At 42.4% G+C, this 18,135-nt stretch overlaps 1 protein-coding gene across 1 annotated transcript in view; it reads right to left on the bottom strand.

Moving 5' to 3' along the window:
* Positions 1 to 4,501: 4,501 nt before the first annotated feature.
* The window catches only part of LOC138953942 (ribosomal protein S6 kinase delta-1-like), a 37,223-nt gene continuing 23,589 nt past the window's right edge, over positions 4,502 to 18,135 (bottom strand). Inside the window, exons 11-16 of the mRNA XM_070325953.1 lie at positions 12,805 to 12,960; positions 9,437 to 11,172; positions 8,835 to 8,962; positions 8,069 to 8,151; positions 5,314 to 5,409; positions 4,502 to 4,773 (exon numbers count right to left, since the gene is read on the bottom strand). Coding sequence (XP_070182054.1) covers positions 4,660 to 4,773; positions 5,314 to 5,409; positions 8,069 to 8,151; positions 8,835 to 8,962; positions 9,437 to 11,172; positions 12,805 to 12,960 — 2,313 coding nt within the window. The 3' untranslated portion in view covers positions 4,502 to 4,659. The remainder of the gene's footprint in view (positions 4,774 to 5,313; positions 5,410 to 8,068; positions 8,152 to 8,834; positions 8,963 to 9,436; positions 11,173 to 12,804; positions 12,961 to 18,135) is intronic.

Here is an 18,135-nt window from a genome sequence, read left to right as displayed (position 1 = left end):
CTGAGAAGGTTATTTCCCTTTGACCATTAATATGTCCCTCTATAAGTCCTTGTAGAATCTTAATCCACCAATAACTCCCTAACCGTGTGTTTGACTGGTCCCAATTTTTGTAAGGACCGTCTCAGGAATGTATAGAACCTGTTCACCAAGTTTGGTGACGATCGGTCCGTTCATTCTTGAGATCTATATGCGAACACAAACACACAAACAAACAAACAAACAAACACATCGACCGAATCCTATACACACCCCTATACCGGGGGTGTAAAAACCCAGTATCAACACTACTGATGGTAAATGCCAAACCCTGTCTTTAACCCTGCTTACTTCTCACTATATAAACAATTTTGTACTAGCCAAGCAAGCAGTAAACCATGCCCTGAGCCTTAACTTAAACATTCAAATATGCATCGGGTTTATACAGTAAGTCTAGTCTACTGAGCACTGTCTTGGTTCAAAATTACCAGAACAATCAAAATAAACCAACTTATATTCAGCTGACTATTCTTAAAATGCTGAATACCCAAAATATAATCATGTCCAAAATCTGAAAGAAATAATTGGTGTAATTAATTGTTGATAATTGTTCTTTTGTGGTATATTTTGTTCTTTTTTGACTCTTTGTACAGTACCTCTTCATTATAGATCCAGTGGTAGGTCTAACGAAAGGAAATAGGTCTTCACAACCAATAATTAAAACAAATTGTTCTTTTTTTATTCAGGGACAAGATAGAAAAATATGTGTAAAACATATAGCTGCATTAATGCTAATTTCTAAATAGAGTTAGACATACAGAAAAAGAGACAAACATACATGATATTATATATTACATTGTATTACCATAGTAGTATATATAATTATATATATATATATATATATATATATATATATATATATATATATATATATATATGGGGAGATTTATATAGCGCTTGACATTCTCTAAGCGCTTTACAAATTAATTTCTGCCGTGTGCGATGGAATTTTTTACACAATATATTACGCATTCACATCGGCCAGTAAATCTCAAGCCATTACGGCGAATATTTACTTTTCACGGCCTATTAGTACTAACACATGAAATCAATGTTCATTCAATTTCACTGGAAAACCTTTAGTTATAGCAATATTTGTTTGATCCCATTGCTGCAATCAACATTCACACCCTATTACCGTAATAATATTCTTCATGCTACAACCCCAATCCCTTTATCATAGTTTATGAAAGCAAAAATAACTGGTTCCCATTAAAGAAAAACTGTTGTGTGTTAACATACAAAAACCAGAGTGCGTTGGCGCTTACACACCAAAATTCACCAATATCACATGCAGACATATACAGCACACAAGAGTTCAGACATTCTCCCATATACAGTCCTCTTCAACACAAATTCATACGTACCAAAAACACATTACAATGAAATGGAATGCACACAACAAACATATTGCTGTAACGGGCAATGCGCCGAGATGAAAAAATTCTGCGCTCATGCCAGTATTACAATCAGCCCGTGCAGCCTAGCATGGCACTGATGCTAGTTGAACACATTTGTATTCCACAGCAAACCATGAATCTATACATATAAATAAAAGAGAGTGTCTGTCTGTCTGTGTGTCTGTCTGTCTGTGGTCGCCATACCTCTGAGATGGCAAGAGGCAGGAACAAGATAGTGTGCACGTACACTCCCTAGGTGCCGCAGATGTGCACCTGGGTTTTAGTTTCTTGATTCATTGTTTCCTTTCTCAGATTATGGACCTCCCATTTATTGAATACAGCCTATATGGTGCAAGACCAGTTCAGTGCCTACTGTTCACCTGTAGCAAGCACATCATGCCAGTGATATTAGAGACTCGCTATTGCTCCTATGAGGGGAAGAAATGAAGAAAGAAAAATTAACTGGACAGTTCCGGAAATTTCTAGAAGGTAAGGGAGATAACTCTTTTTTTGTATCCAAACAAAGGAGGTAAAGCTAATGATAATGGGATAGCGAGCGTCTTAAATTGCTACAGGGCTCCGCTTACTCCCGGGCGAAGCCGGGCTTAACTGCTAGTATCATATATATTGTAAACAGCAAGCAGCAGAGTAAGAGGTCTTTTTTGTTACTGTGAAACACTGTCATGTGATCAGTATGAAGAAATATAGCTATTCTGATGGACACGTGGGGGAATTCGGGGGCTGTGATTGGATGGTCTCACACATCCCTTTTCCGATCATCAAAGCATAACGCTACGGAAGTTGGCCATTTTTGCCGATATCCAAACGATATCGGCAATAACAAAGACGCATGGTTCCGGTTTCTTCCACGTGTATAAAGTACACGCATACCTCGCCAGGTTTGTTTCTGTGACTAGTCGACAGACGATGCCATTTGCTTTGTGTGTGTTTTTGTTGTTGCTTACTGTACATGACATACATTACGTGTAAAATCCAGTTCTTTAACAGGCAACAAACCTTGCAAATTTCCAGAAGCTGCAATCTGAAGCGACCTATCTCTGATTCTAGCAGACGATCTCTCCAATGTTTAACACAAAATCAGCAAACTCTCCTGTCACATAGAACGTCCATTGTATAGTGCAATGTTGAAATGAAGTTACCGGTCTGAAACATTTCGTCGTTTCTTCTGAGACAATCCTTGTTCTCTTATCATCTACAGATTTACCGCAGTCTTCACCACGCGAATTCCCAACAGAAGTCAGACTTTCGAACATACAATCTACGTAGGCAAGCATGATATGTCATGACGTCATATGATTCCTAACATATTGACGTAATGCTAAGCATCCGGTTATCTCGAGTTTTCTCCGTAATACATGTCCGTGGGTTTTTCAATGTTCGGTTATTTCCGCGGCTTCATGCGGAAAGGGAACCGTCGTCTGCAATCAACGACATGGACCATTCTGGTACTTGTTGCTGACAAAAACATGATTTTAACACAGAATAGCTATATAAACGCTATTGTGTTTTCAGCGTAGCAATAGGGTCCGATATTTAGACTCGAACAAGTATAATGCGACTCGTCTTCGACTCGTCGGCATTATACTTGTCTCGTCTAAATATCGGGCCCTATTGCTACGCTGAAAACACAATAGCTGTTAATATTTCAGAGGAATGATGAGCAAAACAGTTCTAATGCACTTCATTTAGAAAAGAACACTTTGTCAGTTTTCAACAAAGACTGGTGTCCTCTGCATAATTTGAATCAATCGTTTTATTTCAGATGTACGTGTGTTTTGATTGTCTTCAGTAATTTTTGCAAAACATCACATGCTAATCTCAATGTTCTCAACAAAACAAATTCACCTTTATAAGAACACACACTCTTAAATTTTATTTATTCATAAAACAACAGCAACACTGTGAGACCAGCATAATATTTTGAGTTTTCTTACATTTCAATACAAACAAACAAAGTAATGTATTGTGTGAAAAACTGGCCACCAAAGTCTTTTAGAGTAAAAGGCCAAAGTATTTAAAAGATAAGAACAATTTAAAATGTATTTTAGCGCGTATTTAATTACACGGAAATAAAACAAAAATGTAATTAAAATCTTAAAGAAAAGAAAAAGATAACTGAGCAGTTGTCCAACATGCGGACTCTATGTTATCTATCAGTTAAGTGAACATCAACGGCTTGCTTCGTTCCGATCCCGCGAATACTCTGTCCTACATATACAGTGATCATGTCAATAGTTTCGTAGACCGGTATTACCATAAAAGCAGGAAGAACAGATTCCACAATAAAGGTTCATTGGGTCAGGGTAACCAGTCAAACAAGGCATAATGACATACAGTGGTACCTGTGATGAGATGACACCTTTGGTACCAGCCTAAAGACCCTACATTGCACCATATTTTTGGCAAGATAATAGAGAAAGGGACAACTGAAGGTGCCCTTCCATGGGAGGTGTTCTCTCATCGGAGGAGACTAACACTAACTAACATCCCAGGTATAATTTGGTATGGAAAAACTGTCAATGACAACCAAAACGATACGTTTGACCAGATGACGATGTTTCTCCCATCTTTTTCTAATAATAACCGGTTCAATACCGGAAATTTCCAGTGAACTCCAACACCGCATGTCGTTATGTCCAGGCCAACATCTACACCTTCACACTCTTGTGATTCTGATCAACACTCTTTCTTGTCATACCGGTTTCTAAGGTTTCCTCAGCCTGGCAGCGCCCAGATACCACCTTCACATCACCTTTGTATTAAGCAGTGTTTCTGCGATCCAAAGAACGGTGTGACCTATCCATCACAGCCTGTGAACTTTTACAAACAATTCAGACTGACTGCAGGAAGTGTTGCGATAAACTTCAGTCGTGTTTCACATTCAACTGGTGGTGACCAGACATTCATCAAAGCTTCTCTCTTACAATTATGAGTGCTGTACAGAAACTTGGCGCTTGCTGGCATAATTTATTTTACCCCTCCCCCCCCCCCCCCCCTCTGTCCCCTCCCCCCCCCCCCTGTCCCCCCCCCCCCCCCCTCCTTACAAAGTTGTGGTAAAACCTCTGTGGTTTCTCTTGAAAAGAATAGCACATCACATGCTAAACAATTAAAATAACGCAAATTTATCACACATAAACCTCTCTCTCTGTCACTTGTTCATGCCTTATCAGCAGTTCACAGGCCAGACGCCTGTGTTTTGTACTCAGACATACTCCAGAGCGTTCCAGTCGATGCCAGAGAAGAAGTTATGGGCCTTGATCTCCTCTGCTCCTGCCACTCCTGATCCGAGACGTTCACGTGGGTTGTAGCGTAACAACTGAAAATATTTGTGCAAAGTGAGAAAATTGAAAAATGAATGAATACATTGGTTGCTATGTAAATACATCATAAATGATGACAAAACAGAAAACAAATTAAACATGAAACATGTACAAAAGCAACATGGCAGCCATAAGCAAATCATGAGAAATCCTTTTCATCGTAATTCATTTGCAAAGGTCGGTGATTAAAAGCAAATACACTGTACTCTGAATTCAATATGAGAAGCAAACACAGAAGAGAAGGATAAAAAAAAAGCCCAATTGATGACTTGGCTATCTCCTGAAATAGCCCCGTGGAAGAGACGTCCCATACTAAAATAAGAAAAAAACATTTTGAGATTCAATCAATGTGATGACAAAACGTACACAGGGCTATTTCAGGAGACTGCCCATGACTTCAGCAGTTCCAGCATTGCAAAAAACAATGGTCAGCTTGGAAGTATATTGCTAATGAAGAAGTTCTGTCATATATAATAGCTGCTTTGGTGTCACATACAAAATGACAAGAAGAGAAAGAAAAAGTGAAAAGGACTCACATCTTGTAGAAGGCTTCGCCCCTCATTGGAGACATGGCTGGGAATGGAGATATGAGTGTAAGGAAGGATTCCCTCGGGATGCCATGACATCAGGCTCTAAAACAAGCATCACAAAATGTGTTTGTCGTAGGACACAGGACATGCTTTTAATACAACAAAAGGATGAACAGCAGAAGAAGAGAGAAAAATAGAATGTTGAATGTTCATGCATTCTATGCTTTCGGGGCAAGCAACAGACAGATTTCACATATTCAGTCACAGCAAGCAAGAGAAGTGAGGAGGCTATACCTTCTCTCAAAAGAACTGGACCAAGTCTGTGTCCATTAAAGACACCGCCCTTCCAGCTTACATGATTATGTTTACAACCACAGATCTGTTGAGGTTTTTGCTTGGAACTAGAGCATTCTTTGGCTTTGAATCAAGTCTGTGTCCATTAAAGACACCGTCCTTCCAGCTTACATGATTATGTTTACAACCACAGATCTGTTGAGGTTTTCGCTTGGAACTAGAACATTCTTTGGCTTTGAATCAAGTCTGTGTCCATTAAAGACACCGTCCTTCCAGCTTACATGATTATGTTTACAACCACAGATCTGTTGAGGTTTTCGCTTGGAACTAGAGCATTCTTTGGCTTTGAATCAAGTCTGTGTCCATTAAAGACACCGTCCTTCCAGCTTACATGATTATGTTTACAACCACAGATCTGTTGAGGTTTTTGCTTGGAACTAGAGCATTCTTTGGCTTTGAATCAAGTCTGTGTCCATTAAAGACACCGTCCTTCCAGCTTACATTATTATGTTTACAACCACAGATCTGTTGAGGTTTTTGCTTGGAGCTAGAGCATTCTTTGGCTTTGAATCAAGTCTGTGTCCATTAAAGACACCGTCCTTCCAGCTTACATGATTATGTTTACAACCACAGATCTGTTGAGGTTTTTGCTTGGAACTAGAGCATTCTTTGGCTTTGAATCAAGTCTGTGTCCATTAAAGACACCGTCCTTCCAGCTTACATGATTATGTTTACAACCACAGATCTGTTGAGGTTTTTGCTTGGAACTAGAGCATTCTTTGGCTTTGAATCAAGTCTGTGTCCATTAAAGACACCGTCCTTCCAGCTTACATGATTATGTTTACAACCACAGATCTGTTGAGGTTTTTGCTTGGAACTAGAGCATTCTTTGGCTTTGAATCAAGTCTGTGTCCATTAAAGACACCGTCCTTCCAGCTTACATGATTATGTTTACAACCACAGATCTGTTGAGGTTTTTGCTTGGAACTAGAGCATTCTTTGGCTTTGAATCAAGTCTGTGTCCATTAAAGACACCGTCCTTCCAGCTTACATGATTATGTTTACAACCACAGATCTGTTGAGGTTTTTGCTTGGAACTAGAGCATTCTTTGGCTTTGAATCAAGTCTGTGTCCATTAAAGACACCGTCCTTCCAGCTTACATGATTATGTTTACAACCACAGATCTGTTGAGGTTTTTGCTTGGAACTAGAGCATTCTTTGGCTTTGAATCAAGTCTGTGTCCATTAAAGACACCGTCCTTCCAGCTTACATGATTATGTTTACAACCACAGATCTGTTGAGGTTTTTGCTTGGAGCTAGAGCATTCTTTGGCTTTGAATCAACAGCCTCGCTGCTTTCTGTGCAGAGTAGTTTTTACATTTAGTCAAGTTTTGACTGAATGTTTTAACATAGAGGGGGAATCGAGATGAGGGTCGTGGTGTATGCGTGTGTGTGTGTGTGTGTCTGTCTGTGCATGTGTGTGTGTAGAGCGATTCAGACCAAACTACTGGACCGATCTTTATGAAATTTGACATGAGAGTTCCTGGGAATGATATCCCCGGACGTTTTTTTCGTTTTTTCGATAAATACCTTTGATGATGTCATATCCGGCTTTTTGTAAAAGTTGAGGCGGCACTGTCACACCCTCATTTTTCAATCAAATTGATTAAAATTTTGGCCAAGCAATCTTCGACGAAGGCCGGACTTCGGTATTGCATTTCAGCATGGAGGCTTACAAATTAATTAATGACTTTGGTCATTAAAAATCTGAAAATTGTAATTAAAATTATTTTGTTATAAAACGATCCAAAACTACGTTTATCTTATTCTTCATCATTTTCTGATTCCAAAAACATATGAATATGTTATATTCGGATTAAAAACAAGCTCTGAAAATTAAAAATATAAAAATTATGATTAAAATCAAATGTCCAAAATCGATTTAAAAACAATTTCATCTTATTCCTTGTCTGTTCCTGATTCCAAAAACATATAGATAATATTATGATATGTTTGGATTAAAAACACGTTCAGAAAGTTAAAAAGAATAGAGATATAGAAAAGCATGCTATCCTCCTCAGCGCAACCGCTACCGCGCTTTTCTGGTTTGTTAATTTCACTGCTTTTGCCACGAGCGGTGGACAGACAATGCTACAAGTGTACGGTCTTGCGGAAAAAAATGCAATGCATTCAGTTTCATTCTGTGAGTTCGACTGAGCTTGACTAAATGTTGTATTTTCGCCTTACGCGACTTGTTTTTTTTTTGTTTTTGTGTGTGTGCTGAACTTAGCACAGTGACAATTGAAAACCAAGTCCCATAAAAGTATGCATATATTATCCTGTCAATATAACTTGCTTCTTGGAGATGAATCACTGAAGCAAACTGTACTGCCACTAAAAAAAAATGAAAGATTTAAAATTCTAATTCTTTTCACCGGAAACACCAAACACGAGCCTATAACTGACCTTTCCAACGAGCAGTTCGAACAGCAAGGCCCCCAGACTCCACCAATCACAGGCAGCATCAAAGCCACCAATACAGCGAACCTCTGCACACATCAAACCAAAAGGGTTATACAGTGGTATCACAAAAATCTGACTACTGACAGTCTTAAAAGAGAGGGAGTCTCAAAAATTACAAAAAAGGTCTGAGCAAGTCCAATGTTAGTGTAGATGGAGTCTTAGATTAGAAGGTCTTAAAACTGCAAAAGACCAGTCTTATGCAAAAGACCAGTCTTATGCAAAAGACCAGTCTTATGCAAAAGACCACTCTTATGCAAAAGACCACTCTTATGCAAAAGACCACTCTTATGCAAAAGACCAGTCTTATGCAAAAGACCACTCTCATGCAAAAGACCACTCTTATGCAAAAGACCACTCTTTTTCAAAGTCCATGAGCAAGACAACTTTGCTGCTATTACAGTGTCCCATGTACAGACCATACCTTTTATCCATACACATTTGTAGGAAAACTTGAGATTATGACAAAAACTGCAATTCCCCTATTTTAGTTTAGTTTATCCTGTTGATTTAAATTATACTACACACACACACACACACACACACACACACACACAACAGAACCTTCTGATAGTACTACTCTACTGAAACTTGCAAGCATTATGTTACTACTCACGCCATCACAGATCAGCAAATCGAAGGAATAACACCAGCTAAAGCAAACCTGGTAGACACACATCAATTGTTCCAGAGCACGGCAAACACAACTCACCTGGCGCTACATACATATGCTCCACAGCATTCCAGTCTATCTCTTTCTCCAACTCCCCCACCTGAGAGAAGTAGGTGAGAAAGATGTGTCCCCCCTCTCCTAGTAGGATGTTATCTGGTTTCAGGTCTCTGCAGAGTGCAAGAAAGGAACAACGATTACACTGATCAGCAGTTACAGCCACTTAGTCTGAAATGAGCACAATGACAGAAGTAAATGCTACGACCTTTCTTTGAATATATCAGTATTTTAAAGAATAAGAAACAACCAAATGACACAGAACATGTGACCCAAGTGAATCAATAGAAGACGACTTGATCTTTTTGAAGACCCTGTGAGGTTCATGCATTAATGCTGCATCAGTGGGTGATGTTTTTCTCTCCTTTCTTTTAACTGAGCTTGTTTTGTTAGAAGTTTTCATCAATCAATCATGAGCGTCACTTGAGTGACTGGTTGCAGCTAAACTTTTGCAGCAGCCTGACTGATAGATTATATAAAGCTGAAAGTTAAGCAGAAAAGTAGAACTCAAGACTTTCCAAACGAAACATAGGTCAAATAAATCACCTGCACTCTCAGTCTCATTAAACACAAGTCATTGCACTAACCGGCAAATGATCCCCAGAGCATGAAGTCGGGACAAAGCAATCACAATCTCCGCCGCCCATCGCTGGACCACAGGCTCCGGCAACACAGGTTGCTCCGTGCACTCTCCGTCCAACTGCTCAAACATGTCGGAGACCAGCCTGCCCCTGTGGCGAGTCGGAGACTTCAAGTCATACTCGAACGATGCCGAGCGCGTCATGTCACCGGATTTACTCCTGTTGAAGGAGACCTTTCTGGGTACGTTGAAAGAGTCTGAGTGTTGGGACGTCCCTGACGCCGTCTTGTGTCGAAGGAGCTGTGTGGGATCAGATTTTTCTGCCGAATCTGCGGACAATTCACAGCTGCCATCTTTTGTCTGTAACGGTAATGTCTGACTGTTTGCTCTAGGTGTGGAGGTTCCACTCTCACTGCCTGGGCCGCCAGTATCTGCAGTGTCCTCAACAGTTTGACTAGATACAATTTCACTGAGATCTGTTGACTCACTTAGATCTGCTGACTTACCACTGCTATCTTCAGTCTTTGCTTCACCATTTTCTGAAGAGTCCACAGTTTGCAAACCAACAGCAGCACCAGTCTCATTCTCATCACCGAGAAGTTTTTTGTCAGCAGTAATTTCATTGTCTGCTGAATCACTGTCTGAATGTGTGTGGGCGTCATAAATACTGATTTCTGGTGAGTCGTTCAATTCTCCTGAGGTCTTGGAGGTGTCTCTTTGGCTTGTATCTTCCGATACTTCAGGCGTGTCTGAGGTTTTTGAAACTGATTCTTCCCCATCGTCCACCTGGGATAGGGTTTGTTCAACCGTCTGAAGCAACTTCCGTGAGTTCTCTAACATGTCTGTGACCTCTGTGCCGTCACCTTTGGTTTCAGAAGCAGAATGGGCTGGAGATGATGTGTCGGCAGAGAAAACTTCATCAGGAATGGTTGAGAGGGGCCCATGCCTCGAGCGGGGAGAAAAAGTAGAGGGATCAAGGTCAGCGGGAAAGTCGCTCGTGGAGAAGGAAATACTGAGGCGAGCAGTGTCGCTGTCAAAACTGTTGATGGAGAAATTCTCCAGGTTGAACTTGTGCTCCTGTAGGACGTCGTGAAAGTGAGTGCCGTCCACACTCTCCCTCCCTTGGTGTCTGTCTCGGCTCTCTCCCTCCTCCTGGCTGACCGAACGATGGAACTCGTCTGACGACAAGCTGGAAAAGCGACTGGGGTCCACCGCATCGTCCTCAAAGGTGGAGTTTTTATCGTCGCTCAAAATACTGTCAAGCTCTCCTGGGGAGTTCTCCTTCTGTTCTTCACTGCCTGCCTGAAGCGTTCCCTCGATGTCAGCATCTGGTGACATGACTGCTGCTTTCAGTTCTGAAAATCTCACCCCAGCCTGGAATAACACTGGCTTTTGGGCAGGCTTCTGTTCCTTCTTCCCCTTGGACTCTTTCACCGCAGGACTCCTCTCCTGTGCAACTTCTTCAGGCGTGTGCATCTTCTGCCCCATGTAGACATTGCCTGCAGTGGATGAGTCCAAGTAGTTGGCGTTGCCAGCGTTGTGGGCCTGGCCAGAGGACTGCTGCAGGTAACCAGCGATGTAAGACCACAGACGCCCGCCACTGGCGTACTGCAGCAGCAGGAAGATGGCGTTGTCGGTCTCAAAGAACTTGTGCAGGCTGACCATGTAAGGACACGTGGTGGGCAGGATGCTGCGCTGAGTGGGATCTGAACCCACCGCCCCTGTCGCCTGCTTCTGGATCGTCTGCAAAATGAGGGAGCAATGGATCGTCAGCAAAGGTATCACGGTGACTCTGCATAAGTAAACCTGGTCCAACAATATTTTCTTGATCTTCTTTTCCATTCTATTGCCAGCTTTCACTTACCAGTGTGTCGACGTAGTGTCTGAGTGCTTGCCAACTCTCGCTTTCAGCCCCCGCCGCTGGCTAGCAATGCTTACTGCACCGCGAAAAGAGATCAGAGTGCGTAAGCCTCTCCTGCCAGTACATAGCCTCTCACCTATCAAGCCCCATGTAGTGCCTCCTCATAGCGATGCACAGGCAACTGGATACCTCGCGGCACCAGGCAAAACTACAGGGACTCGGAGGAGGTCTGGCCCCCAGACGTGCGACACGCAGGCCCACCCATGTGTGGATACGCCCTGATGCCCACGAACCAGCCCCCCGCTATGGGTTAACTAGCAACTGAAGGTGTGCTGAACAGTACCGGTGTGATGGCATACAGGCCAAAGGACACAAGCGGTATTTCAGCAACCTTCACAAAGCTCCAACGGCGGATCAGAAAGACAAGTTTCCAACGACTGTAAAGGCGAAAGAGAGCGGACGGGCAGGCAGTGCTCGTTAACTTTGCACAGTAAACTGCCTATATAAAACCAACTGCCTATGAGACGGACAACTCTAGAAAAATCCTGGGTAGGCTCAACTCATCAGCAAGGCCAAAGGAGTCAGCCTAGGAGAAGACCACTCCGAAATTAAAACGAGGGCAGGGGACACTCATCATCCATGGAAGGAAACTCTCCTAGAAGAAAGAAAACTTTGAAGCCAAACCGACGTAGTCCCCCGAAGACGGAATACATCAGCCTTTTGGCGGGGAGCAAACCGGATGTATACGCACTCTACGACAATGGTTGTGGTTGTGTCACTACTTACCACATAAAAGTTTCTTTCACAATTCCCAATGTTTGTGCATTTCTTCTATAGTATATGACACAATGTAAAAAAATAAAAATAAAAAAAAGTCCAAATTTTCTGTAACTCTACTTTAATAATGATGAAATGAAAGATGAAGTTAGCAAGAGACACAGTAACTTACACTCTTTGACAACTTTCATTCAAACCAACTGCAGAGATACAATGAGGCCCCTTTGATGTGAGGACAATTCACAGAAACGTTGGCGGGGCGGGGATGTAGCTCAGTCGGTAGCGCGCTGGATTTGTATCCAGTTGGCCGCTGTCAGCGTCAGTTCGTCCCCACGTTCGGCGAGAGATTTATTTCTCAGAGTCAACTTTGTGTGCAGACTCTCCTCGGTGTCCGAACACCCCCGTGTGTACACGCAAGCACAAGACCAAGTGCGCACGAAAAAGATCCTGTAATCCATGTCAGAGTTCGGTGGGTTATAGAAACACGAAAATACCGAGCATGCTTCCTCCGAAAGCGGCGTATGGCTGCCTAAATGGCAGGGTAAAAACGGTCATACACGTAAAAGCCGTGGGAGTTTCACCCCATGAACGAACAAACAAACAACAGAAACGTTGGTGACTTAAAACTGACCAAAACATAGCCGTTACATAAAAGTGTCAGCGCACAAGTGATAAATATACCCCTCTGCAAGTTCTGATAATCACTGTGAACAAATGTGCAGTGACAATCCACCCACCTTGATGACAAAGGTCTCCTCAGTGGACCTGTCCAGCACCAGGATGTTCTTGTCAATGGTCCCCAGCACCTGGTAGTTCCTCAGATCTCGCCCCGACCCCCGTATGAATGCAAACGATGGATCCAGCTCCAGTGAGGGAGACACATAGCTGTCAGCCTGCAATGCAAAGAAGGTGTTTATGTTGCCTTACCTTTTTAAAAGCAATTGTAGTATCAGAATTTTGTTTTACAAATGATCGCAAACTTCAAACTAGCTCAGTAGACCAAGGAGAAAGGCCTGTTCTGACTCATGGAGTAAACTTCACATTCTTTCTCTGAGTCATATCAAAGGTCCAAAACTAATTAAGTATGAAAGCTCTTCTTTGACTGTGTGAAGCATCATCCCTTGCCTTTAAGTGACACCAGATTTTGAGCGTTCAGGCCTTGAGAGGGTCAGTGACTCAATCAGTTGATTCTAAGTCAAACTTATTTTTACACTTTCAATCATGTCATCAACTGCCAGTTCATATATACCATATTTACATAATTATGACGAGCTTACCTGAGTAAGTGAAGTCTAATTGTGGTTTTATCGACCACAATGTAGAGAGGAAAGGGATTACGTGAGATAGAACGCGGGAATACGTCACTGTTTAACGACGTGTAAATGGTGCAGAGAAAAGAGAAAGAGAGAGGAAAGGGATAGGGAGGGAAAACGGTTATCGGTATAACTCTGAAGACAACTTAGGGCGAGGCACGTAATCCCTTTCCTCTCTACATTGTGGTCGATAAAACCACAATTAGACTTCACTTACTCAGGTAAGCTCGTCATAATTATGTAATTTTATCTCCCACAATTCCGAGAGGAATGGGTCACGTGAGACTTTAAAGTCTGCAGCATTTACACCCTAGCACTGTCGATGAATTGAAATACATATAAACCTACCCCAATTCTTCATGACAGAACAGCCTGTCCAAAACTCCTCCCACTGTCCACTGGTTTCTTGTAAAAAGTTGTGAAGGTGTTAGCCCGACGCCAACCAACAGTCTTCAGAATGGTTGCCAGAGGAATTTTACTTGCAGCTTTACTAGATGCAGCGGAACGAGTTGAATGCGGCGTAAATATTGTCATGTCAATACCCGCTTTTTGTAATCCAATCTTTGTCCATCGACGGATAGTATCTCTCGACACCGCTTTGTGAGGTGCTGTCCAACTGATAAAGAGTCTCGTTTCCGTTCCTCTAAATGCACGAGTTCTTTTGACATATTGTTTCAAATAATGTACAACACAAATTGCCAAATCAGACGGAAAGGCACAAAATACCACTTCATTCTGATGTTTGTTTGGGCCAGAAGTTTTGAGCAAATCCCCAAACCTACATCGTACATCTTCCTTTGTCCAACTCATGTTACGCAAGTCCATCAACCAAATCGCCTGTCCCCTTTGACTAGAGACCAACAAGCACAACAGCACAGTTTTAAGCGTCAATTGCGCCAGCGATAAAAATTTTGCCGGTGACCATTCTTTAAATTTTTTTTTATTTTTTATTTACTAGATTAGCGTCCCAAGTCACACAAGTACGAGGCAAAGCTGGCCGTCTGTTGAAAGCTCCTTTCAAAAACTTCTTCACCGCTGAGTAGATGACAACCCACTGAACAATTATCCTGAAGGGACAATGCGGAAACAGCTCTTCGTGCCATGTTCAAACTGCTGTATCCTTTGCCTTCTTGGAACAGTTTTGTTAAAAACCTTATCAACTCATGTGGAGAGGCACAAAAGGGATCTCTATCCCGTTCAAGGCAATGTTGAAGCCAGCGTTTGAAATATGACTCGTAGTTACGCTTCGTACCCTCTCTCCAGGCTGACATGATAATGTCTGTTGCTTCATCCTGAATTCCCTGTTTCTGAAGGGCTTTCCGGACAAGGAACATGCTACTAGTTTCATCTTCTTCAGTAGTGGATGGTGCTCCCCTGTCAGTGGATGACTGAGTAAGTTTTCTTTTCGGGGCAACAGGACCGGCAGTTATACTAGTAGACGCAACAGTTTCGTGAACCACTCTTGCGTTGTCCATAATGGTACCACCAGCACACACTCCGCCTCTAAGACTTCTATCCTTTGGAGCACTCTTGGAATGAGACTGAAAGGCGGAAAACAGAACGCCTTGAACAATGACCAGTCTAAGGAAAATGCATCAATGGCAAATCATGCATCTGGGTCAGGTTTCCATGAAACATACTTTCTTAGCTGTGCGTTAACACGAGAAGCAAATAAGTCTACATCACAGAGACCAAACCGATTGATGACTTCTGCAAACTTGTGTGTCCAAATGCCATTCAATGTTGTGTCTATCTACACGGGATTCTGCATCTGCCTCTATATTTAGGCAACCCGGTAAGTGTGTTGCTGTTACACAATTACTATTTGATAAGCACCACAACCAAATGTCTCTGGCAATGTCGTTGCACAAAACTTTTGTGCTGCCCATGTTATTAATACAAGCAACAGTGGTGCTATTGTCTGTAAGTAACTGAATGTAAGAGTGACATAATCCCCTGTAAAGGGATTTCAGGGCAAAGTAAGCTGCTTTAAGTTCCAAACAATTAATATGTTCAAAAGCTTCTTCCTTGGTCCACATTCCCCCTGTGGTGCTACCCTGACACTCCGCCCCCCACCCTATTTTCGAAGCATCTGATTTTTATTACAGTAGGTATGCCTCTGCTAACAGGGGAAGGATATTGCTTTACATTATCAATCCACCAGAGAAGGTCTGAACGAACTTGTTCTGAAACCACAAGTTCTGCATCAAAGTCACCTTTCCTGACAGCAAGGGCTTCATTTTTTGCGATCTCTAATCGTTTAAAAAAAGAGAGGTGCAATCCAAACACCCGGTTGGGCAGCCACTAAATATCCGATAACTTCAGCCAACTGCCTAATTGTACATTTCTTTCTTCCAGCCAAATCAGCGCACTTATTACGAATTTTATCAACTGTCCGGGGGGGTCAGAGAAACTAACATGTTCTGAGAATCAAGCTGAAACCCTAAAAACTCAATGCATTGAGTAGGTGTAAATACTGACTTCACAGGATGCACAGTAAAGCCCAAACGATCCAACAAAGCACATGTATCTAACACTGCTGCCTGGCATTCTTCAAAAGTGTCTCCTTGCAAAAGGGTATCATCAATGTATATCAGAAGGGTATGGCCAGATAAACGTAAGTGGGCCAATACAGGCTTCAGTAGTTTCGTGAAAATGCGGGGAGAATCACGATATCCCTGTGGAAGAGCCAGGAACTCAAAAGTTTTGCCATGAAACTGAAATCTGAAATATTTTCTGAACTTGTGAGCGATGCGTATGGAGAAATATGCATCTTTTAGATCAACTGAGGCAAAAAAGCAATCTTTTTTTTTTTTTTTTTTTTTTTTTTTTCATTAATGACACTGCGTTTTTTAATGTATCCATCTTGAAGTGAATCTTTTCAATTGTCTGATTCAATTTTTTATTTTTTTATTTTTTTTTATTTATTTATTATTTTTTTTAATAGGTTTAAAATAACCCTTTGACTACCATCTTTTTTCTGACGCAAGAAAATACTTGATAAAAGTTGATCTGGCCGTTGATCCACCTCTTGAACAATCTGTTTCTCCACTAGCTTCGCTACCTCATTAGCCACTAGCTCATCCTCGGAAGAAGAAATCTAATTTCTTTCCTGTCTGGAATGTGTTCACCAGTGATCATAAATTCAATTTCAATTCCTGCGACTTGCTGCAGGATCCATCTATCAGAGGTTAACTGTCTCCAACTATTTAAATGATCAGCAACTTTTCCACTATGAAAGTTCTCAGGAGTATTCACAAATTTTGAACTGACCTGTTCCCTAAAAATAGAAACCGCTGGCGCACAAATATCAGATTCTAATCCCGTTTTGTTTTCTTGGAGGGAATCCCGCTCTGTTGGGAGTGGAACTTGGGAGAGAATTTGTGTCCTGTCTGTCGGTTGGAGACACCTCTTCTCTGCTGGTACTGTTGTCTCTGCTGAAACTGTTGTCGAGGCCGCCCTTGGTAGAACTGACGACCTCTGGTGGCCCTGTTTGAAATTTAGCTGCGCATTGCATAAGGCCCTGCAGTCTTGGCTAAGTGTCGGCCTGAGTACTTCACGCCGCACTTGTGACAGGTCCTTGTGTGAAGCCATAAGAAGTCGAGCCGCATCGGCCAGTTTGCTAAAGCTGTCACGTTCACTCATCTTCCGACTTGCTGGTTTTTCTTTCTTCTTCTTCTTCTCGATCGCTCAGACAGGGACTCCGGAACTTCTGATGAAGTCTGCAGTACAGCGAAGACTCTGCAGGGTGCCGAAGATCTTCTCCTGAACTGGTGTGTCAGCAGACCATGTTTCTGCTCGTAGTTTCTGGTGGATTGGACAGTGTTGGAGGAGGTGTTCCACTGTCATGTCTGCGATGCCACAGTGGCATACAGGCGTGTCCCCAATGTGGAATTTTGAGAACATGTGATGCCTGAGTCTGCAGTGGCCGGTTCTCAGGCGCACAATGATGACCTGGTCTTTTCTGGAGAGTTGATAGTAACTGTCTCTAGGATTGTATTGAGGGTGTTGTTGCAGCCACCTTTTCCGTTGCTTCTCTTTTACAATGGTTTTTGCCTCACCAAATGTAACTTGCTGGTTCTCTTGTGGTAGCTTCCCTCCTTCTTTCGCCAGCCTGTCAGCTTCCTCATTCCCTTGTATGTTGCAGTGTGATGGTATCCATTGGATAACTGTTTTCTCTGTGGATTGCTGCAATGTAGTGAGGGCAGTTGCAAGTTCACTAACGTCCTGGTTTTGGGGGTTGGAGAGTGCTTGCAGCACAGAGAGTGCGTCAGAGAAGATGACTATCTTCCTGCAGATGGTATCTCCTGGGAGCATCAGAGAGTTTTTTAGCACACCAGCGGCTTCCTTCCGTGCTTCTGCCTCGGCCTTGTAGTTGGTGGATAATTTCCCTGTTGCGATTGACTTCTTTATTGGAGCAGCATCTTTTCGACAGATAAGGATACCTCCACCGCCGTTTCGTGTTGCTTTTTCGGCTGATCCGTCAGTGTATGCGTGGGTCCACTCTTCATTTGGGTACGTTTGGCTGATGTACTCTAGTGTAAGCGCCTTCCTTTCTGCTTCAGACTGGACTTGTTTCTGCAGGATTCCTGGGACAGTTGTACATATCTCAGGGAACTCCTTTCTTTTCCAAGTTGGGAGTGTTGTGGGAATTGAGATTGGTGCAGCCGCTTGTTCCATCAGGTCTGGGTCCCGTCTTTCCAGTCTTCGTGCTTGGTGAAGGAAACTCTCCCTCTTCAGTCTGCATTTGGTGGG

Source organism: Littorina saxatilis, linkage group LG17, assembly GCF_037325665.1.
Source record: "Littorina saxatilis isolate snail1 linkage group LG17, US_GU_Lsax_2.0, whole genome shotgun sequence".
Lineage (NCBI taxonomy): Eukaryota > Metazoa > Mollusca > Gastropoda > Littorinimorpha > Littorinidae > Littorina > Littorina saxatilis.
Note: the sequence above shows the minus strand (reverse complement) of the source record. Positions and strands in the feature narration are given on the sequence as shown.